We start from the raw sequence: 23744 nt of genomic DNA on the forward strand, positions 1-23744 counted from the left end.
TCAGCAGATGAGTTTTGCTGGAGAAGAAGAAGAAACCAAAACCAAATGCCAGATATTAATTTGATTGTGCTTTAAAAAGCAATTAGGATTCAGTCCATATGAATTGCTCAGTACTTGGGCACACCTGGAAAAAAATACAAAGTATTTTGAACATCATCGTACCTTTGTACGTGTCAAGGTTGCTTGACATGTAAAAACAAAATAAATTAAAATAACCCACCCAAAATGAACAAAAACCCCCAAACCAAACCCAGACCAACAAATTATGCGCATTATAGATCTGTGGATGTAATTAATTATTTTCTCGGTTCTCATAAATTATTTTGCCAGGATTGCCTTTTTTTGTTCTGTGAAATTCAATGTATTTTTAGGTTTACAGTGTTGTGTAAATGCCAATTAATTGTTTAATGGGTTTTTTTCTAAATGATAACACCGTTTCTTCTTTTAAACCAAATCTGATTTTTTAAGACCTGACTTCTGAGATTACAAATAGGATTTAGTCCCCTTACAGTGTAGTTATACATATTTACAGTATAAAAATTTTACTCTAATAATACGTGTAGAATATTACTCTCCAATTTGTTTAGATAATTTTCTTATCCCAGAAGTGGACTGAATTACTCATTGATACCAAACTGTGAGGATAAATGCAGATATTTACGTATTTCAGAGGATCATATGCTTAAATTTCACTTGTTCAAATTTTGTATTCTTAGGGGACATGTGGTGTTCTCTTTTGGAAAGTAACTGCTCCTTTTTTGATTCAGTACTGTGGCTGCTCTGATATTACACATTTAAGAAAAAGTGCCTTGTTACAGAAGTTTTACAGCACCCTGTCTTCAAATAGTTCCTGTGTTTGACTCTGTGACATTTGAATTAAAGAGCTCTTTCATTGCTTCCCTCAAGAAAGAAAGAAAGTTCAGATAAATGTATTTAACATTTTGGGGACACTTTTACATTTCCTATTGAACATCCAGAATTCCTCTCCGATATTAATATCTGCCTCTTTCTCCTTGTAGATGATCAATGAAAATAATTGCAGAAAACAGCAAATGACTTAGAGGTCAGCTTTCTGCAAACAGTATTTGAAGCACTTCTGTTACAACAGATACATGTTGCATGGGTCAAAATCATATATTTTCACTCCTGAGCTGTAGAATTTTGCAGTTAAGGCACAAGACTTTGCAGGACAGGCTTTTGGTTTTGGTTTTTTTTGTTTTATTTACAGTTCTTAAAAAAGGTGTTTTGATTTTATTAAAAAATACAGCACTTCTACTTAGAGCAGCACTTTGGGAAATTTCTCCAAAGGCTTTCACAGTGTTTTAGCAGGCCACTGTTGTACAAAGCAAGTTTGCTGATCAGAGTGGAGTAAGGTTCCACGCTTCTAGGTTTTAAAAAGAACTGAGTGCAGATGAAGATTCTGTGGCTGTTTCTGTCGGTAGCAAAAAGGACATGTTTGAAACCTGCTACCACTGTCAGCTTTATTAGCCGTCACTTTTGTTGGAAGTAGGTGGACCAAGTGGGAAGGGAAGCAAAGATTTAAGGATTCAATAATTGATCCTTTTTTTTTTTTTTCCATTTTACCATCTGTTTTTTTCTCCGTTGGGAAGTTCAAGCTGTTCATTTTAACATCCAACTATAATCTGCTGTCTTAAAGACTTCTACTTTAGATTAAGAAAGCTTTTTTTTTTTTTTTTCTTTTTCTAGAGTCAGCATAGTCACATGACTTCGGAAAAAAAACCACACACAAAAAAACCCACCCAAAATCATTTCAGTTGCAAGCAAACAGGGGGTTATTTCTGTTTTTAAAACTGTAAATTACCTTATCTATACCTATGTTGAACTGTGACATTCAAAGGCAAAGGTGGAATGGTAGGAAAGGGAAAACACTTTTCGAGATGTGATAATTTCACATTTATTTTCACAAAAGGTCAAAGATAATTACTGTTATTGGATTTTGAAAAGAAGTGTCTTTTCATCATGCACATCTCATCTACCATTTTTCAACATTTTTGTTTTCTTTGGCTATTGGTCTATATCCTTATGGAATATTAACCTGTAGTAGCTGATTAAGGCATTATTTCAGAAGCTTCAGAGAGGCAAATTGCACTTTTGACATCTAGAAAATACCAAAGCTAATTTACTAATGTAAAGCATATTAAGGATGTTAAATTAGCACTACCACCAGTCTAGGTCTAGAGCAAGAGCTGAATTCTGTTCACGACCTTTCCCTTCTGCCACCATCTGGGTAAAAATTCAAATGTTTGTTTACGTTTTGCAAAGTCTTCAGACAGGATTTTTGCAGTTAGGGTAGTGAACAGTCAATGAACAGTTTAAAAAAAGAAGCAGTTTAAAAAAAGAAAGCTAGAGAATGAATGGGTTTTCAAGTAATGTCTTAAGTTACAACAAGGCTTATTAATGAGGTGGAAGTTTTTCCAAATTTTTCTAATAAGGTGCAAAAGAAACTTGGTTTTGACCAAATCTCATTTTTGAGTGGGTTCTTTTGTCAGAGGATTACTTTCTCATATGGCTAGAATATTTTTTCATGCAGGTTTTGCTTTGCAAGATTTAAAAAAAAGTCTCCCTGGTACAAGTTTACAAAGCATAGTCCTCGCCCACTCTCCTCCTGAAGGATCTCAATTAAAAAAAATCAGAAATAAGTGGTCTCAATGCAGTCCCTCCATTTTTTTGAGCTATTTGTGGGTTTTTTGGACCATCTGCCCTATTTACTTTAGTTCCATACCAAAATTCATTTTCTTCTTTTTTTTTTAATGAACTCATAAAGATGAAAGAGAATGTAAAAAAAATGACCTAAAATTACCTTTGTGCTGAAAGAACAAAGACCTTTTCTTTTTTTTCTTCTTCTTTCTTGGACCTAGAGTCCATCTGGGTTTTGGGCAGGTTGCTGGCATTACTTAAAGAAACTACAGGCTACTTTCATTTACAGCAGTTATGTACCATTAAGAGTACAGGACAATAGATATATTTGTTTTTTTGTGAGAGATTTTGCTGTGCAATAATAGACCATTTGTTTGGAACTACTCTGAATTCTTTAGTATCAACGTCTGCTGGAACATGGAGCTGGAATAGAAGGCTCTTTCCAGTTGACTCTTTCCACATATTCTTGTCCCCTGCAAGAGTTTTTTTTTTTTTTTTTTTTTTTTTTTTTTTTTTTTTTTTTTTTTTTTTTTTTTTTTTTTTTTTTTTTTTTTTTTTTTTTTTTTTTTTTTTTTTTTTTTTTTTTTTTTTTTTTTTTTTTTTTTTTTTTTTTTTTTTTTTTTTCTTTCTGGGTATATATTGCCAATCTGTTTTGCTTCCACAGAGAGTTTGGGGTTCTTTTCCACAGGTTTTCAAGGCTTAGCATATCATACATTGAAGAAACCTGTGCTGCCAAGGTTTCTGTTATAAGTTACTTCTTTCCTTGAATTTTGAAGACGGCAAAAATACCTGTAGAACAAAGAAATATAGCAAGAGATTTTTATTGCAGTGCTGGTTACCCATTTCCAGCACTGGGTGCACCTCTGGATCATACAAAGAGCACACACATTGTTTGAAAACCGCGCTTTTTGTATCCTTTTGATATCAGTTGTTGAATATTCATTCAATGTCCGTTTGTTGCCTTAAAAGGTAATTTCCCTGCTTTGGAGGTGGGTGTTACCTTTTGGTTGGTTGTAACTTATCTCCCCTGGGCTCGTACAGGGGGGTCTTGCATCATCCCCACGCTGCAAGGCATGGAGGGCCTCTCTTTGTATCCACATGGCACAGAGAAATACATTTTTATTTATAATTTGTTCCCTGTTCCCGGCCGCAAAAGATTCCCTGGTGTTAGGTCCAGACAGGACCCTTCACCTTACAGACTCCATGGTACGCCTAGAAGTTAGTAAATATACAGAAATAGTTCTTTTGTTAGTATCCCCTTTTTATTTTAATTTGCTTGGAATAAAACTGGTGCCTTTACTTATCACAGTTTCGTTTAGGTTTATATGAATAAGGCTCAGCCAGGAGCCTTTAGAATGCAGAAATTTAGGCAAGAATTTAGTCTTCTGACTAGCAGGGGACCTATGTTTTGCTGTATTTTATGATGTAGCTGATGAGCTAGATTTGTCTCCTGGGTGAATGACTCGAGCTTTTTAGCATACTAAGATTTGAATTTTTGACTACTTGTGGAAAGAGTATGGTTGATACAACTTCTGCTGAGCATATTTGCTCAGTAAATGCAGGCACTTTTATGGCACAAACTTACCTCTGGGATTGTAAGTGTTGCAAGAGAGTGATAAAAATACTAAGTGCTTTGTGGTATGATAGCCTGCTACTATATTCACTAAAAATGGATTGCATGGTGTGTGACTTAATCATGAAGCATTAGTTCCCACCAGAAAAACAGATATCCAGGAAACACATTTCTTCTTCCTACTGTAAATAGGCAAGGTGGTAGAGATGATGCTCTTATAGGATCATGCGTGAGATACACACTGCATATCAGAATTACCTGTGTGTTAGGCCCACGTTAACTGCAACCAGCCATACTTTATTTAAGCATTTAGCAGTAAAAATTTTGGTCACTTTCTCTGAATCACAGAAAGATCTGCTCAATATCTCTAGACATATTTAACCCATCTTCTCAGATACTTAAGGAAGACATAAGCATTACTTACAAGTTACCTATTTTATTGTTGCAGGTTATTTTAGTATCTGCTAACAAGCTGACACGATATATAGAACCATGTCAACTAACAGAAGATTTTGGAGGAACTCTCACCTATGATCACATGGACTGGTTGAATAAGAGACTGGTTAGTTATCTGTGTTTTGGGTTTTGTTATTTGGGGGTTTTGTAATGGCTTGTTCTTGAGCCATGAAATTTTTATTTGTGTAAGAACTACTAAGTATGTGAGAAATTGGCATATGTGTAGTAGTGCAGTTCATTAACATGAATAGTCTTGTAATAACTAATACTAATTTACTCAAGGGATGATAAAGGTAATGTAATCAGTTTGTTGAACCAACAAGTTCCTTAATGAAGCTCTCTTAGACTAACCCTAGAAGAGCCTGACTGTATGGTATAGTTGCTACAAAGGGAAATTGTTTACCTGCTGTAGAAAACCAAAACAAGGAGAAAATACTTTGAGTCTGCAGATCCTCCAAGGTTATCTCTTAGTTCTTGCCTCCTGTGGACTAAGAGCTAGGTTTTAAACTGTCCTACACCAAAACCTTTGTCAGTGCAGCTTCCCCAGTAGATAGAGATGCAGTAAATGTCTATGAGCAACTACACCCTTAAATCAGTAATAGACACAAATTGTTTCAGCAACTATTGGTGCACATAGCTCTCCAGAATCTTTTAAAGCTCTTATTTCATTGATACTTGCTTTTCAGTTACTTAAATAGAATTTTCAAAACAGTATTTAATTTTCAATGAAACAGCATGTTCCTTTCCCATGCAATCAGCTCTTAAAATGTGTATCTTCACCTAGGATCTCTAGGTGGGATCCTGGACAAGGAATACCCCACAGTGTGTTGCAACTGCATTACCTAAAGCCTTCAAACATTCCTTGCAGCCAATCTCACAGCAGTACTCCCTCCTTCACAAAGTCTGAGGACTTTCACCATTTTTGTTTCTATTTTGCTGAATTTTGGTGAATTGTGTATTCTCACCCAAGGCAGAGAAAGCATCATCTGCTGTGTGTTTTTTTTCTATTGGCCTTTGCATGGTCTTTATGTGTGTGTGGATTAGGGCAAGGCAGTTTGTTTCTCTGCTTGAAACTGGGTGCACCTGGACACAGGGGAAGGAAGGGAAATCTAATGTTGTCACTCTCCTTCATTTTTGTCTGATATACACAAATCTGGCTTCTACTCAGCTATTCCTGCACTCATAAAATTTATAAGAACAGTACTTCCACTCTCTCTGCAACTTTTGCTTTGTTTGGTTCAGACTACAACTGAAAATGTCTTTCTCCTGTCTCTCCTCTCTTGGCTTATTTCACTTGTTTTGTATATTAATGAAGAATCTCGTCCTTGCAACTCCTGAATTCTGAAACTAGACAAGTGGGCAGAAAGGTTGTTTAAGGTACTAGCTGAAAAATAGTTTACAACTGTTTATACATTTTCATGCTATGGATTTTTTTTCTTTTTTAGCAATTGAATTCAGCTTATATTTTATAAACTACTGTCTTATAAATTGGCTTTTAAGACTTGTCCATCTCAGATCCTTTTTTTTTTCCCCTGAAATTTTAAGTAGTCCTAGATAAGTTAAGGAAGTTTTACTGGCAAGCTATTGATTAATAATTTAATAACACCAAAATGACCTGGAAGTTATCGTGCTTGTCACTTAAGGCACCCAATCATGCTCAGTTCTGTTAAAAAGCAAAATTGAAACCGACCCTCAGAAGTCAGGTACATAGGAAGCATCTGAACAGGACCCAGTGTCTGACTGTACAGGCCTCCTTATCTGAAATCAGAAGCCCCTTGTGTTCAAAGAAACTGATGAGGGTATTTCTTTCTGTATAATATTTCTATATAATATGATACATTTTTCTTTTACTTATTCATTACAATATAGTCCATTTTAATAGTGATTCGAAGCTGAAATCTTCACAAAATTGGTTATTTTAATCCATTCAAGTGAACTGTCAGATGCTTGTGTAACATGGTTTGATTGGCTACCATTATTGAAGGATTAAATGAAGATGTAGAATAAATATGTCCATAAGAACTTACAGACTTTCAGAAATCTCATTTTTTTCAGTATTTCAGAATTCAGTCCATCTTTGTTATATTCACTATCTCCCTGAGGAATCTTAGTGCTCTTAATTATTCCCTTAATGAAACTAGGTTTCTACCCTACCATCTGAATGCTGGGAAATAATTACACTGTGTAGGAATTGAAGTCTACTTACAGAACTAGTGAATAAATTTGCACTGATGCCTTCAAAACAGCCACTTAAAATTTTCTTAAATTAATACCTACCTCTTACTTAGGTATTTGAAAAGTTCACGAAAGAATCCACATCTTTACTGGATGAACTTGCTCTAATTAACAACGGAAGTGATAAAGGAACTCAACAAGAGAGAGAGAGGTGTGTGATTGACTTTTTGAAAGCAATGCTTTTGGATTATAAAATTTCATTTGAAATCCAAGTAATACTGAAAATATTATATGCCTTAAATATTTTGAAATGTGTAAAGAAATTCTAAACATTTATAATGTAGACTACAAGATACATGAGTCTTTGTGTAGATGGATGCTCATTTGACTATTGAGTACATGCAACTCCACTTTTGTTTTGATTCAATGAGCTGGAAAAGTGAGAACTTTACTGAGTGAGGGAGGAAACTTGATCTCTTAACACCATCAGGTAGTTCTAGCCTTAGCTGAAGTTTTTAGTGCTATTGTAATATAAATTTTAATAATTTGTTTGTTACTTTTTTCAAGATCAGTAGATTTGAACTTCCTTCCATCAGTTGATCCTGAGACGGTATTGCAGACAGGTATAGTAAGAATGTTGGTCAGTAAAGAGAATTCATTTTAAGCCCCAAGTGAAATCACAGAGGGCACAATAATTATTGTAGCCATCTTCACAATGTGACAAGCTTATCTATTAATGTAATCTTTGGGTTAAAAAAGGGTGATGCTAAGAAATGGAAAAAGTCCAAATGTGTCTTTTAAAATACATATTTTTACAATCCTACTAACATCTTTACAATATTACTGTAACTAATGTTTTATTTTGAGAATGCTTTGTGTCTAGATGATGTCAATATATTTGCCTTAGAGAATGAATTTGTCTCAGTAGCCACCAAATGGTTACAATACAGATTGCATTTTCCTGCACAATTCTAAAAATTTACATCAGTCTAGTTCTGAGCTGATCATCTGTTAGAAAAGATGGTCAGCATACAGTCTTCTGACTCTTTGCTGCTTACACTCTTCATTCAGCATTAAATGTTGTTTTTAGGGTGAATTTCTTATTGACAATGAAGTATAATAGACTGATTTGGACTAGAAACTTGTTTTTAAATCACTGCCTTTGTGGAATAAGAAAGCATAATGTTAAGGTGATGATCAGAGCCTGAGGGCTCAGACTTCTTACCTTATAGCCTCCTATAAACTAATGTATGGATCACATGTAATATTTGTCACAGAGAACTACTGGCTTTATGTTGCTCCCTGTATGAAAAAATTATTAAATGTGGGATAATATTGTTTTGAGTTAATGATCTTTGAAGATTTTTAAAATATGAACTGTCTGTAGACACTGTCATTGGATTTTAGCCTATTAGTGTGTCCTTGTCTAATGGTAAGATTTTTGGACAAAACAACACTTCAATTTTGTGTAAGCAGATGGCTCCTTAGCCCATTAGTTTATTTGCATTCTCTGTTTTCTTAATTATGGCATAATGAATTTTTTTTGAGCTACTAAGTTTCATAACTTACATTAAATCATGGGAGTTCCTAAGAGGCAACCTTTCTCTGTTAGAGTCACTGTATTGAAATCTTGAGGGGAAAAAAAAAATTCAACTCTCCCAAATTAAATATTTTGATCTCCTAAGGATAAATACAAACAAACTGAGGGTTTAGGCAAAAGGCCTCTGTTTTCCATGAGTACAAGTACTGTTCCTTTCACAAGCTCCAAATCCACATGTATAGCTCTTAGAATTTGATAAGAATTTAGTTTTAAAAAAAACCATTTTTACCTTGAAAAATGGTAATCCTTTAATGCTGAAACAATTCAATTTCAAAATTATCCCAGTAGAATTATATCTTGTAAAAACCTTTAAGTCTGTTTGCTCTGCAGCTATCTGTGTAGTATTATAAAGGATGAAATCCAAGATGTTTGTTTCTGTGGAATGGCATGTAGAAATTGCCACTTCTGTAGAATGGCAAAATGTATTTGAATTCTTAAGGCATTTTCATTTCACGGTAATATATGCTGAGTAATTTAAACTTGTTTGCTGCAATCTCCAAAGCTCTTGGTGTTTTGATTGTCTAAATAACGCCAGTTGAATTTAGAGTCTTATGCTTCTGCATTTTCCTTGAGGTATTACAATTACTTGAGTGGTAATTTTTTTGTTTTAGAGAACTGGCATGTTACCCTCTTAAGAGCTGCAGAACTGATGATCTTGAGTTGGCACACTTTCATTTTTACACCAACATACCTTTAGTGACCAAACGCTGATTTATTTTAACTTATTCATTGAGCTCTTAAGGAACAAATTGATGATCTGGATTTACTGGTAGTATGGTGTTCACATCCTGAGAACTTCAACATAACTTAAAAATAACATTCTTTAAACAACTTAAGCAGAGGATTAAATAGTCAGAATATACATTTTTGCATATATGAAAGTCACTAAAGTCTAGAAAGCCTGTACCTTGGTACGGTGCTCAGGAGCACAAAGAAAAAGGTGAGAGAAGTGAAAGCAAAATATTGGGGAAAATGGTATTCAGCTCCATACTTCCTGTGAAAGTGTTGTACTTGCTATAAAAATCCTGAAAGACAACACAGAAATTATATGGTCAGTTTTTCAGTGCTTCTAGAGAATTCATTTAATACAAGAACATAACTTGTTTGAGATAAATACTTCAGATACTACTCACCATTCTGAAGAATCAGAATACTTAAAGTTGTTTAAGATTCAGGATTGTGCTTGGAATTGTTTCTTTCACATTAATCAGTGCTATTGTAAATTTGCATGTTATTCACAGTATCTCTTTTATATATCTAAAATATAACACATTTCTTCTACTTTGACTGATACACCCCACAAACTGTGATCAGCATTCTGCATGAAAATTGTATCATTAAATGCGCCCAGTGCATGAAAGATCATTAGCTGCAAAAACGTGCTGTTGGATGGTTTAAAAGCAGGCATCCTTACTACTAATTGGGGGGGGGGGGTGTTAGTGGTTTAAACCTGAATTAACCCCATCGTTACATGTGTTCTTAAAGGTCATGAGTTGCTATCTGAGTTACAACAGCGTCGATTCAATGGTTCAGATGGAGGGGTGTCCTGGTCTCCAATGGATGATGAGCTGCTTGCTCAGCCACAGGTCATGAAGCTGTTAGACTCACTCAGAGAGCAATATACCCGCTACCAGGAAGTTTGTAGACAACGAAGCAAGCGCACACAGTTGGAGGAGATTCAACAGAAGGTAATGCAGGTAAGCATGGAGTTGTTCTTGAAGACTGTGAGGCAGAGGTTTGAGCTCAAGTCCCAGACTGTGCTTTCTGTGAAATTAAAAATTAGAGGTGAGCCCTTCGTGCCTCCCTTCATTCCTCAAATGTTAGTGTGCTAGTTTTACACAGTGTTTTACTTTGTGACTACCACATATGTGGATGTTATTTTAAATGTGCTCTCTTGCCATTGTGCTGAAGAACCTTTGTGTGGTCCCTTTGCTGCATGCTGTGGCAGTGTATGGCTGTGTTGTTGGAGAGGCAAATGCTTGACCTGTTGGTAAAGAGAGGAACATTATGCACATGACTGTAATTTTGCTTCAGAGTTGAAGAAAACCTTCCGCTGCCTATGTCATTTAAAGTTCCTGTTACTGAACATAAACTATTATTTATTCCTTAATTTGTCTAATATTTTGTAGTTTATCCTAGGTTAAAGTGTATATACTCTGTGTATTTCAAGGATACCTTCACAAGAATGAATATAAAATTTCTTAATCAATTGCATGTTAAAGGTCATAATGAATTGGTTTGGTCCTTAGGAAACAGGCATGTAATTAGCACTTTCAGCATCATCTCAGCAGATTCTCTGTAGAGAAAAATCAAGGAAACGGAATTAACTTATCCTCTTGTGTTTATCACTAGAAATTAGATTTATGTATTTTTAAGGTTCTGTATAGTTTGAATATGCAAAATCTAATGGAATAGATACTGCTTTTGACCTTCCAATACTGGTATTTCTAATGCATGAGGAGTGCAAGTCAAGTACTTCCACTTCACAACATTTCATATATGGGTAGAAATAAAAACTAGTAAATTTTGTGTTATCTAGCAGTGAAAATACAAATCTACTGAGGAGATAATTTTCATCTTGTAGTAATTCAGATTATTATAAAAAAATTTAAAGCAAATGTCATCTGCTGGTATGTTGAGCTGGAAATAATAAAAATAAAAGAGATTAAAATAGTCCTATATAGAACATATCAGCATAGCTGTGGGTATAATCAGGTGAGATTTTTTTTTCCTGTGTTAAAGTTGTGATGATTGATATATAACGTATTTTGGCAAACTGACATTGTTAATGCATTTAAATAGACTTGTTTATCATGACTTAGCCTCATTTTACAATATCTGTAATAGAAATAGTTATTTGTTTGCTCTGTGTAGGCTGCAGATGTTACATGGCAGGTGAACTGAGTCTCAGTGCACAGGAAAACTAATGTTTTATAAAGTGCATTTAAAAGCTTTCTAAATGGCATATGAATATTTGGGAAAAACATACTAAATCTAGAAAATTGTTTAGTTTCCTTTGGGTTTACAGGAGAAAATCAGGGTACCAGAAAGAGTTAAAGGCCAAAAGTAAGAAGCTAATGATGTACTGGAAGAAACCAGTAGAGGCAAAATGCCATCCAATTTATTTTGACAAAACAAACAGAAGTTGCCATATAACATGCTTGCAGTATTTTTAGTTAGAATGGGTGTACAGAGAGAGTGAGTTTTTCCCTGGTGTTGCTGTTATTTTTTTCTTTAGTGTTTTGATTTTCTGTTAGTGTTCCTCATAGTTACATCCTATTTCATTCTTTGTATAGCATCTTATATTGTTACCACTCATGGCTTACTTTTGTGTTCCTGTTTCATTTTCACTATTTGCTGCTTCTGCCTGCTGTGACCTGCTTAGTTCTTACTCCTGTCTCTAAGTCTCTTATCAACAGCTGCCTCTCTTCCCTTGTGCCTTCACTATCCTGCCCTCTATTTTCAATTACCCCTCTTACATCTGTTCAACAGTTTTGTTTCTCTGTCCTTTGTCTTTCATTCTGCAGTGTAAAGATGACAATGATTTTCACATGTTTTCTGATGAGCAGTTTTTCTAAACACTGCTTGGGGAGCAACTCTGTATGTTATGATAAATTCTGGCTTTGTCCCTCCTTAGGCAGAGGTGTTAGTTACTATTTTTCTAACCTTAATTAACTAAAATTAATGTGAGGCCTTGCAGGAGTCTAGTCATTAACCATTTAAAAATGTATTTTATGAAAAATTACATCACTTCTCTCTGCATGTCCCGTAGTAACTCTTCTCTGCTCAGTTCAAGCATCTGTCACAAGAACAGCCACGTGCTAAGCTAAAGTTGCAGAGGCAATGCAGTAGTTGCTGAAAACTTGAAATCGGGAGGTGGTCTTGGTCACAGAGGGCACTGCGAAGCAGGAGCCTTGCACGCTGTTTCAGACTTGCATGAGAACTGTCATTGCCATATGAAAGTTTTCCAGGCCACACTGACCTTACAGGGGGACATGTGAGTGCCTTCACTCCTAGGTCAGTTCCATATTTAACCAGCAGCAGCTGTGCAGAGGTGCTGAGCACAACAGGAAGTTTCTCTTTAAACAAAATTATCCTAGAACTGTAGTCTTAATTTGTCCTAGAAATGATTACAGTGAGGAAAGCTCAGGATGCCTTTGGAGCAAAGAATATATGCTCTGAAAGAGGGCAGGAAGGGGTGGATGGGCAGAAAAAGGCAGTGGGAAGATAGATACATAATGACTGAAAGATGGGGTGAATTGAGTGTCTGTAATGATGGTGATCACTCTTGATTACTGTTGCAGTGTACTTTAAACACACTAGAAAAATGGTCTGATTAGTCCTTTTTTCATCTTCATGGGATTACATTGTGTATTGTATTTTATTGTATTTCCTGAAAATCTGTGTGAAGCTTTTTTGTCATTGATGTTTAAACAAAAGTCACATTGAGGGGAGGAAGCCGACTTCCTATGCCTTTTTATTAAGGTTTAGAATGTGGAGGTATTCCTGCACTTCCTTACTTCAGGACTTCAGCAGTGACTTCTGCACTAGGTTTCATTGCAGCTGTCTCTGTTTTCCAGATATTTAAAAAATTATCATGAAATTTTTCCACAGATACCTGATTATTCAAATGTGTGTAAGGAGCCCAGAATTTGAGATAATCTTTTGCTCTGAATAACATTTAGATCAAACAAAATAGATTTGAAATAATAATAAAAGAAAACCAATACTTCAGTCTAATCCAGGTAGTCCAGAATTGTATTGCTGTGACCTTGCAAAGACAGATTCCATGAGATGTGGCCACTGAAACTCTGTAACAGGTTTCTGTTATTTGAATAGAGTGAATATATAAAATACTAAGTTTGTGTGTAAATTTAATTTTGGAATAAGTATTTATTGTCTACTTGACTGTTAATATATTTAGCAAAATAGGGAGAAAGCTCTCAGGTGTGAGGCTGAATACAGCTGTGCATTGTAATCACTTGGGTAAAAATAACTCGTTTGAACACAAGAGCTCTTTTATTGATAGAAATATGAAATGAGAAGTGTCTATATGAAAAATCTTGTCCTAGTTGCCACCTGCTTTCATGGAGTTGACAAGCTAAGGTTTATGAAAAGTAGTTTTTACTTAAGACTTTTGAGAATGTGGATAGATACAACAACTAGACTTCCGAAGATGTAAAAAAATCTGGTTTTTTCATAAACATATACTTATTTTAGTTTCTGCTTATATTAAATTTTGTTTATACCTGTTTTTGCATGATTGATTTGCTACTTTATTTTTGTCATCTTTATCTTATTGACAGGTGGTCAATTGGCTTGAAGGACCTGGATCAGAACAGCTAAGAACCCAGTGGGGAATAGGTGATTCCATTAGAGCTTCACAAGCTTTGCAACAGAAACATGAAGAGATTGAGAGTCAGCACAGTGTGAGATTTCCCATACCATTTTCAAGTATCAAAATAATACATGCAGTTATGAGCAGTGTATTTTGGTTATGAGGATCTAGGAATTTTGCGCAGTACATGAAGTTATGGGTTACAGAGGAAATTATTTGAGCAGTTTGAGAACTTAATATGGTCATATTATTTATTTTTTTTCCAATGTAGAAAAATATTGATTTCTATCTGTGATTTTTCTTGGGTTTAGTGTGTTATAGCAGTTCTTAAAATTTCATGTTGAGTAGGATGAATGTTTACTTTTTCCTCTCTACCAAAGTGTCTGAGGAATCCTGTAACTCTCAGATGAATAACTTAATATTTTTGTCTTTTTTAAACTATGTTTACCAGTAGCTGAAACTGGCTTAGTATTTTCATTGATCAAGATGTCAGATATACTTTATGTTCATAATGAAATCTTGCAGATGGTGTTTTGCATCTATAGTGACTTGATGCCTTTGCTTCTATTTTGAGTACTTCCTAAGGTTCAGTAGAATTTTGTCTTTGCATCAGATGATTGATTAGGTTACAGATGTTCAGTGCTCCCAAAGGGAGTGTTGCTCACAGTACTATTGCTCTTTCCTTGATGTAGACATCGACAATTCTGTCCACTTTTCCCAAATTCCCTTTAGTCATGGCAAAGAAAATAGTCACCGAGTTATAATTTTTCTTACATAATTTGGAAAAAGAACAAGCCCAAGCTTTTAATCTGAGAAACACTGCCCTAGACTACACTATTTCTAATGACTCCATCTCTACTGAGTATGGTTTCCTTGCTTGATGCAGCAGTGCCTACTGTAGGTGTCTGTGTTTCATCAGGTAAATCCCATCTCCGCTGCCATGGTTCTTTTAAGCTCTTCAAGCAATGTTCTACTCTGAAAACCAGTACCTTCTGAAGTATAAAACATCTTGCATTTAAAATCCTGATTGGAAAGAAAAAAACAAAAACCTCTTGCCTACTTCATAGACAAAAATAAATGTCAGTATCTTTTAGTCATATTGGCACTTCAAACTGCAAATAAAAACCAAGATTGAACATACTTTGTTTTCACTTGGGTATCTATAACAGAGAACTGTTCTTTAGCTGGAGCTAAATACAGTCCTGGAAATAACTGAAATCCCACTGAAGTTTGCAAGTTGGCCTACAGTGTGCTGATCACTAAAGCATTGGCAACATGGAACACAGCTTGATTCTCAGATGCTGGCAGGAGTTTGCAGAAATAAGTCAGAAAAAATATGTTTTATTTAATACCAGAAGAAGTCATTGGGAGACCATTGCACTACCTTAAATTTAGATGCCTGTTTGGAAATTAAAACCATTTTTTCCCAACAGCACTAGAAAAATGTGCTTTACCTTTTTCTTTGATTTTTTGAACATTTTATAATAGCTGAGTGTAAACTTTCTGTTTTCCTTTTTTTCTCTCCTGATAATTGAATTGACAGTTTTTATGCTTACTTTATTTCATCACCTATTTATTGTTGATTATAGTACTTTGCAGATACTTGGAAAACCTGTGTGATTTGAAAATAGGCTTTTTTACTTCAGTTTACTCTAAAGTGAAAAAATAATTTCCATAGAGTGTTTTGTTCTTTTGTTTGTTTTTGGGGGGTGGGTGTAGTTAGGTGGTTTTTTTGGGATTTTGTTTTCTGATTGTTTTATTCATGAGCAATACATTAAAACTGCTGGTTTTGAGCAAGTGTTGGTCTTTTCTCCATGGTTTTGAGCTGTCACATACAGTTGTGCTTAACTTTCTCCCATGGAAACCCATACTTTTTATACCTGGTTTGCTGGTCTCTTAATTTCACTGATTGCTTGTTTAAGTTAATTACTGCAATTCTTTTACTTATTTTAATGCTAAAAATAAAACCTAAAAATAAATATATATAATATAAAGTTAAAACCTGTCAATCTATATAAAAAAATTATTAATCTATAATTTTTTTGACTTCTCATATTATAGTTGACTTGTCCCACTCAGTAGCCTGGATTTGTATGTTGAGCATGGAAGAGTTATGTTTTTTAACTGCTTTCATTGAATTTATGTATCTGTGTGACAATGGAAGATGTTTTCACATTATGTCATCTTAGTTGCCCCTTTTGGGGCAGATGAGAGACGTATTCTGCTCTTAAATTTTTGGCTGATTGCTAATTTAACTTTTTCATTACCTTTTTTTCCCCCTCCTTGCTCTTTTCACACTCTGTTCCTTCCTGTGAGCAAATAGCTTTGGGTAAAAGGAAAAAATAATTCAGAGTATGCGTGTTGGTACTCTATTTCTCATGCTTTGTAGATAAATGATGCAAAAGCTGAAGGCGTAATTTGCAAAATTCCAAACATCCCAATAGGAGCGTGACAAGGATACAAATTAAAGCAGATTGTGTAAACCAATAGATGGTGCTGTTCCATAGCACTAGAAATGCATTGCAGTAGGGCATTTGAAGGTCACTTTACTGTAGGCCAAAATAAGAGCTGTTGAGCCAACATGTTTTGCTTAACTGGCATCTCAGTCATGCATGATGTGAATGTGATCTTGATGTATCAAGTTGGTTTTAAATCTTCCAGAATTGTTAAATATTTGAACTATTCTCTTCTGCAAATACACCACCATGACAACATAACTGACTCCTATATATGTATTCAGTAATCTAAGCATGTGAGACACAACTGCACATTTTGAATTGAATAGCATAAAGCTCTCCTTAAATAAGAAACAAGATAATTTCGAAGTTTCTGTACATGGACACTCTTTTATTCAGAAGATAGAGATTATTTTCACTTTGTCAACAGTAGTATTTTTTCTCAACATGTTAAGGAAATTACTGCTGCTTTCAATCATGTCACTGAAAGCAACACCTAGATAGCCCTGCTTTTTGTAATAGGTGATCACTTGGCAAAAGGTCTTTTGTCTATAGACCAGACATTTAAGCTTTAGTCATTTGTTTAAAAATGGTGGAATTCCTCTTTTAATTCATTAAAAAGTTTGAGTGGAAGTTTGTGCTGGGATTAGTAGCCATGCCTTGTAATCTTCCCATCTTTCTGCACCAATTTTTTTATACTACAATGCACACACTAAAATGAACTAAGCACTTTTTTTGAGTTGATTTGAAGTTGGGAATGTTTCTTCTTCCTCTGTGATATCTCGTAATTATATAACAGTGCAATCTGAAATAAGCTCCTTTTCCAGTCTGATTATATATTAGTCTGCAGTTGGATGTATGCCTTTTATAATAAATAAATAAAATTATATTTGGCACTTTTAATACTTCATTTCCTTGTGTTTCTAGGAGTGGTTTGCTGTTTATGTTGAGCTTAATCAGCAGATAGCAGCTCTTCTAAATGCAGGGGATGAGGAGGACCTTGTGGAATTGAAAGCATTGCAGCAACAGCTGAGTGATGTGTGTTACCGGCAGGCCAGTCAGCTGGAATTCAGGCAGAATCTATTACAAGCAGCACTTGAATTCCACAGTGTTGCTCAGGATGTAAGTTTTTCTGTTTCATTTTTCACAGGCTCACCTATCATTATATTATTGCTTTAGTATTGTAAATGTTGAATACATTTGAAAAAAATTTTACGGAGGTGAGGGGAAATATAATGTCGCTTGGAAAATGCCATAAGTCATCACTTACTATAATTAAAATGCTGAAAAAACTCATTCCCCCTGTTTAGAAGAGAAGTACTTTGTAATATGTCTTGCATTTCAATAGCATTTTACATAAAAGGATTACTAGTTGAAAAGTTGCTTTTTCCCCTCTCTTGTTTTATTTTTTTTTTTTTTAATTAGAGGTACATGCATTAATTGAACTGGAATTTGGTGTACTTTTCATAGTCTCTGTTTTTAAAACGGCATACTCCTTTCATATACTTGTCTTAAAAAAGAAAGCAGAATCTTGGCCTCCCACTCTCCCACTATCTAGGGATGTATGCCCTTGGAATTCTACAGCCAGATGGCTTGTTTATCTCTCATCTTGGCTTTCATTTCCTTATAGCTGAAAAAAAAAAATTTCTAAAAGGAAAAGTTTCTGAACATTTAGGAGATTGCAGACCCAGCCTACTGAAGCTCAAGCTTCTTTTTAAATGTTAACATTTGTGTTGTTCTTCATTTTAGTTGTCTCAGCAATTGGATGGTTTGCTAGGAATGTTGTGTGTGGACGTAGCACCAGCAGATGGAGCATCAATTCAACAAACTTTAAAACTACTGGAAGAGAAACTGAAAAGTGTTGGTAAGCAAAATCTTTTTTCCTTTCACATGCACACATTCTAGTGAGCACAGTACAGGCGAAAAAGCAGTAATCTCACTACCCTCCTTAAAAAAAAAAATCCCCAAAAAAAGCAGGTGGGAAAAATCTGTCTCTCCTTGCTGTATAATGCTTCACTCAACTACTTTTAGCTTGCTTAAGCCATTTACTATATAGTAGTTCTATCTGGTAAAATCATCTGAAACTGTTTTCTTCTAAATATTTAACATCTAACATATATATTTGTTATATGCCGCTATCATGCATTTCATCTGCAAACGAACTTTTTCCCCCCATTAATCATTCTTAGTGTCTTGATATTATAGTGCTTAGATGATCTTTTTGTCTCCAGAACTTGATAATTAAGATTTTTATCCACTCAGTTTGCTTATACTGACTGTTTTGTAGTACTTTTGAACATATATGTTAATAAATGGCACATTGAATGTTGTTACACTGTCAAGCATATGGAATTGAATATTTCAGTTGGAAGGGATCTGCAATGATCATCTTGTTCATTGTAGGAGTTGTAGGAGAACGAACTTTGAAGCAAAATCATATCTGGTAGTAGTAATGATTGGAATATAACTGTTTGCTGCACAAATGAGATACTCCTGTAGGAAAAACAGATAGCAGAGCTGCCAAAAATTAGATGTAACAGCAGATTTTAAGGGTTGGCAAATCTCATTAGAGAAAAGTCTATCAGCCGTATCAGATGTAACTTCTGTCAGCAGTGGAAGAACATTTAGGCTACAACAGCTTAGCAGTAATAAATATTTTAGGTATTGTGTAACTGTGTGGAGGAAAGACGTTAATTGGGTATTTATATGCTGAAAAGCTGACCCACTGTCAGCTTTTATTGTTATCTGCTAGGTCATAATATAGCAAAGCCTTAATTCTTTGTTAGTATCGACAAATGCTCACTCAAACTTGAGTTGGAAAGGGCAGTAAAAGACAGATAGTAATGTCCTTTTCATTTGCCAGTCTTTCATCTCCAGATTCTTTTGCATTTTATCTCTCTCTATTTAGGGGGAAAAAAAATTGAGAGTGACCACTGACTTTTTTTTTTCTTTCTGTTTTGTTAGACTTAGGCTTGCAAGGTTTGCGTGAGAAAGGTCAAAGTCTTCTCGATCAGATATCTAATCAGGCATCATGGGCCTATGGAAAAGATGTGACCATTGAAAACAAAGAAAATGTGGACCATATCCAAGGGGTAATGGAAGATATGCAACTTAGAAAACAAAGGTAAGAACGGTAGTTCTAGTCATTAAGATTTTTGTGTTGATAACTAATTTTATATATCATTTGTTTTAAAGAGACTTTTTTTTTTTATTTCCAGTTAAGGGATGTAGTACAACTGTAATTTATATTTGTAGTTTATTTAAATGGGACAGAAGCTTCCTTGCCTAATCTGTTGTAGCATATTCCTAAACCCAAGCACCTTGTGTATTTTGCTACTGAATAGAATATTCTACTGCTTTCCTATACTTGTGAATGCTCAAGAATTATACATTCCTTTTATATGTAATTATGAAAATTATGCAAGAGGTATGTTTTATATGTTAGCAGTTTGAGATGAAAGTATAAGACTACAGTAATGGTGATAGCTGTAAAATTTACGTATTAATCATCCACAGTCTTGTTTATCCTTGTTTTCACAACCTCTGTCCTTTGAGCATGATATTTGCATTCCTGAAGATCAGGAGACAAATGAGATCATGTTGGAGAGGACAGTGTGCAAAATGGAGGCACAGAGTTCAGTTTTCAAAATGATGGTTTTGTGAGTTTTGGAAAATTATATAGTGGGGGATTAAGTTGCAGTAGAGAAAAATACTAGAGAGAGTTGAATTTGCAAGAGGGATGGATTATGCCATCATCCTCTTCCGTCAAAATTTCAAGGATTATTTTTTCTTAAAGATGTAGTAGTACTTGATTGTCTATAGTACTGCCTTTCTCTTCTACTCCACTGTGTGAAAGAATTAGATGGTGGGTCCAGTATTACTGCTGGAACCCCTGAGACAATGTAATGCTGTCCACAGAAAATGCCTGAAGTTTAAGGGCATTGGCTGAACAAAAAGGGGCCTCTAGGGAACAACAAGGTCTAACGAGCATCAAATTGCTCATTGTGCAAATTAATTCTACTATCCGTAAATTGTTTTCTGAGCGGGCTTAGTGTAAGAAACCATGTGTTTCGGTAGTGCTTAGAGAAAGTATTGTTTTAAACATGTCCTCTGAATCCTAATTACTTGATCAGCACTTGTGTTTAGAGGGCCAACTGCAAAAAGCTATAGAGGACATGGAACTGTGCAGTAAAATGGCAACTGGAATTCAGCAGAGAAAAGAAATGTACATGGGAGAAGGAAAGACTTAATGTACATAGGAATGGACTCTGAACCAGCTGTGAACTCAAGAGTAAGCACTGGAAAACTTTTGCAAAAATTGCTTTAGTTTTCAGTCATACTGTAAGCAAGTAGGACTCTTAGGATTCTTAGGAAAGGAATAGAAAACTAAAAGAAAAATGTCGCTGTATAGACTTGTAGTCCATTTCTGTTTTAAAAGTTATACAATTCTGGTCCCTATTCTCAGAGGGGATATAGATTTGTGGGAAGTCAATTAGATGACTAAAATGTCAATAAAAATTTCCAGACAAAGATAGGAAGCAGCTTTCAGATGGTAAGTGATTGAACAAGGTTCTTTAGCCCACATGAGAGATAAAAAAGAACAACAGGGACTAGTATCTCAGTAGCATTTAATAGTGATTTTTGCAATACTTTATTTTTTTTTTTTACAGATTCTATTGCACATTTCTTGTTATTTATATATGCATATATTACAATGTTTACTTCTAGGGGGATTTTGCTGCTTTAGTTATGCTTTTGGAACCCATAAACTGTTACCTTGTATTATTAGAACAAGACATTTCCTTTCTGTAAGCATTACAGGATGTGTAACAAAATGAAGCATGCTAACAAACTGTTCTTTGGAAGTGCTTATGTTTGCAATTAGTTTGGAAAAAATCATGCATACAGTCTTTTGCATTTGCTTATAAAACTGACAGTTGTTGACATTAGTAATTCCATTTGCACTGGACAGGAGAGAATCGTACTGTCTACTTAGTAGGCTCTGAAATTGAAGTGGAAAGCATTCTGCTAAATGTATTAGCTTAGCTCTTACTATGAAAAGAGAAAAAGTTCCAGTATTTTTTTTGAATTCTAACTGGAGAACAAACTACAAAATGTGCTCAATTCAGAATAAGATAGTTAGGATTAGTTAGATAGTTGGGATTAGTTTTTATATGAATTAGATTTTTTAAATGCTTTCTGACAACTGTAGTGAAGGATGTTGCAAGATATTACCATTATTATTTAGTAAGCTAAAAAGAAAAATGAAAAAATGTATTATCTTTTAAACAGTCTTCATTGTAATAATCAAGAAAACATTGCCCCCAGCAAACAGTACACTTCAGAATTATGCCAGGGTGAAGGCAACTTTGAACTGAATTTCAGTAGGATAAAGTCTGTCTTAGCCACATGTGACAGATCTTACCAGTGGAACAAGGTAAGGAACCTGCAACGCTGCTGCAAGATCTTGTAGCTATGGCTGCTGTTACTATCGGCAGCTTAGCCGTATCAGGAATCTTGAGAATCATGATTTCAGTGACTTGTACTGCTCTGTTCTATTTACCGCATGCTTCTTATTGTTGTGTGAGGCATTATATATTTCTACCAAGCTAAGCAGCACAAAAATGCTTTAGTCACCTCTTAATGGACTCTTATATCTTAAGTGTTTCTCACTGAAAACATTGTTGTCAAATTCAGAGTGTATTGTGTTGGTGAGTCTTTCTGTGCAACTGTTTAAGGTGTGAGGACATGGTGGATGTACGGCGACTGAAGATGCTTCAGATGGTACAGTTATTTAAGTGTGAAGAGGATGCTGCTCAGGTATGAAAGCACCTACAGAATTTCATCGTTCTGGGCTTTGTAGTTCACTGGTTTAATTTATGGGGGCTGGTGATTTTACAGGTTTTTGTTTTGTGGGGTTTTTTTGGGTTTTGTTTTGTTTGTTTGTTTATTTGTTTTGTAACTTTCAAATGTAGTTTTATTTAGGGAATATGTCAGTGAAAATAAAGGCTATACCAATGTCTGCAAATAGTGTATTTGGTAATTGCATGCATGATCTACCACTCTGTGATAGCTCATTTAACTTTTTCTGTATTGAAAGCATATACTAGCACTAAAGTTACTTCACCCTTCTGGAGTAATTTCTTTTTAGTTTATTAGTTTTTATTATTTTGACTTCTTTTTTTAAGGCAGTAGAATGGTTAAGTGAACTCTTGGATGCTCTGCTGAAGACACACATCCGATTGGGAGATGATGCTCAAGAAACAAAAGTTTTACTGGAGAAACATCGAAAATTTGTTGATGTTGCACAGGTGAAATGGGTTGGGCTTTTTTTAGCAATATGAGGTCTGCACAGTTTCAGATCATCTGCTAAATAGAATTAATATCTGTATGGACAGTTATTATACATCTGTCACTGGTCTTAATGGTTTGCCTTAATGCTTTAATGAAAAAATTGTGATTGCTGAAATTGGTGCTAGGCCTAATGAGGTTTTGCAGCTCTATCAAGAGTAGCAATGCTGCAAGTTTACTACCTCAGTTAATCTTCACATAGGCAGTGCAAATGACCAAGCAAAGTTCATTGACTTTTGTGAAAGACATATATCAAACAGTCTTTAAAATTACTTTTGATAAGCTGAGCCTTTTTCAGGTCCTTTTTCAGTCACTGACTGCTTTTAGGAAGGTCTGATTTGGACTTGTTAATTAACGGATGTGATCTAATTGCACCTGTTACACTGGAGCTGATGAGTAAGAGGTGACGATGACAGGAGGGTAGTTTGCTGCTACAGTGATGTGCCACAGTGCACCTGGATGCTGGGTGACTACAAATGTGGTGACAGTGAAACCAGTGAAACAGTCATCTTGGCAATAGGTATCAAACATCCTATGTAAGATCCAAACAGTTATTTGAAATTTTCAGGAACCTCTGTTCTTTTGCCAGTGTGAACACTAGACAACAGGGGATATTTTATTTTTTATAAGAGTAAAAGCACTGTTTGGTCATCACAATTTTATTCATACTTCACCAGTGCTTTCTAGTACTCCAGATTAGTTCAATATACTTTGTGGACCTAAATTGCAGAACTTTCATAAACTTGACTGCTGTTGCTTTATTTAGCTCCTGTTAAGTGCAGAGTTTTTATGTGCACTTTATTTCCCATCCCCTCCAATTTTTAGAGTACTTATGATTATGGGAGGCAGTTACTGCAGGCGACTGTTGTCCTGTGCCAGTCCTTGCGATGCACTTCAAGGTCTTCAGGGGACACACTTCCAAGACTGAACAGAGTGTGGAAACAGTTTACAGTGACTTCAGAAGAAAGAGTACACCGGCTGGAAACAGCTGTTGCATTTCATTCGAGCGCTGAAAAAGTGAGTTGTGTTTCTAAGAAGAAAAATTTCGTACCCAAATTTAAGCAAAAAAAAAAGTAAGAAAAGTGGTCAGTGTGTATTTTTCACCCTTCTAAATATTATATTTAAAAAAATGCAGAA

At 35.1% G+C, this 23744-nt stretch overlaps 1 protein-coding gene across 5 annotated transcripts in view; it reads left to right on the forward strand.

Moving 5' to 3' along the window:
- The window catches only part of SESTD1 (SEC14 and spectrin domain containing 1), a 55211-nt gene that overhangs the window by 26439 nt on the left and 5028 nt on the right, over positions 1-23744 (forward strand). For 4 of the 5 annotated variants that reach the window (XM_027880256.1, XM_027880258.1, XM_027880257.1 and 1 more), the window contains 11 exons: positions 4680-4793; positions 6976-7073; positions 7430-7485; positions 9948-10159; positions 13769-13891; positions 17184-17378; positions 18006-18120; positions 19221-19380; positions 21995-22076; positions 22445-22567; positions 23433-23624. In XM_027880256.1, coding sequence (XP_027736057.1) covers positions 4680-4793; positions 6976-7073; positions 7430-7485; positions 9948-10159; positions 13769-13891; positions 17184-17378; positions 18006-18120; positions 19221-19380; positions 21995-22076; positions 22445-22567; positions 23433-23624 — 1470 coding nt within the window. The remainder of the gene's footprint in view (positions 1-4679; positions 4794-6975; positions 7074-7429; positions 7486-9947; positions 10160-13768; positions 13892-17183; positions 17379-18005; positions 18121-19220; positions 19381-21994; positions 22077-22444; positions 22568-23432; positions 23625-23744) is intronic. The other variant, XM_027880260.1, reaches the window with a different exon arrangement.

The sequence above is a fragment of the Empidonax traillii genome, unplaced genomic scaffold (genome assembly GCF_003031625.1).
Source record: "Empidonax traillii isolate 1590-97213 ecotype Southwest subspecies unplaced genomic scaffold, ASM303162v1 scaffold65:size4453928, whole genome shotgun sequence".
NCBI classification, from domain to species: Eukaryota; Metazoa; Chordata; class Aves; order Passeriformes; family Tyrannidae; genus Empidonax; species Empidonax traillii.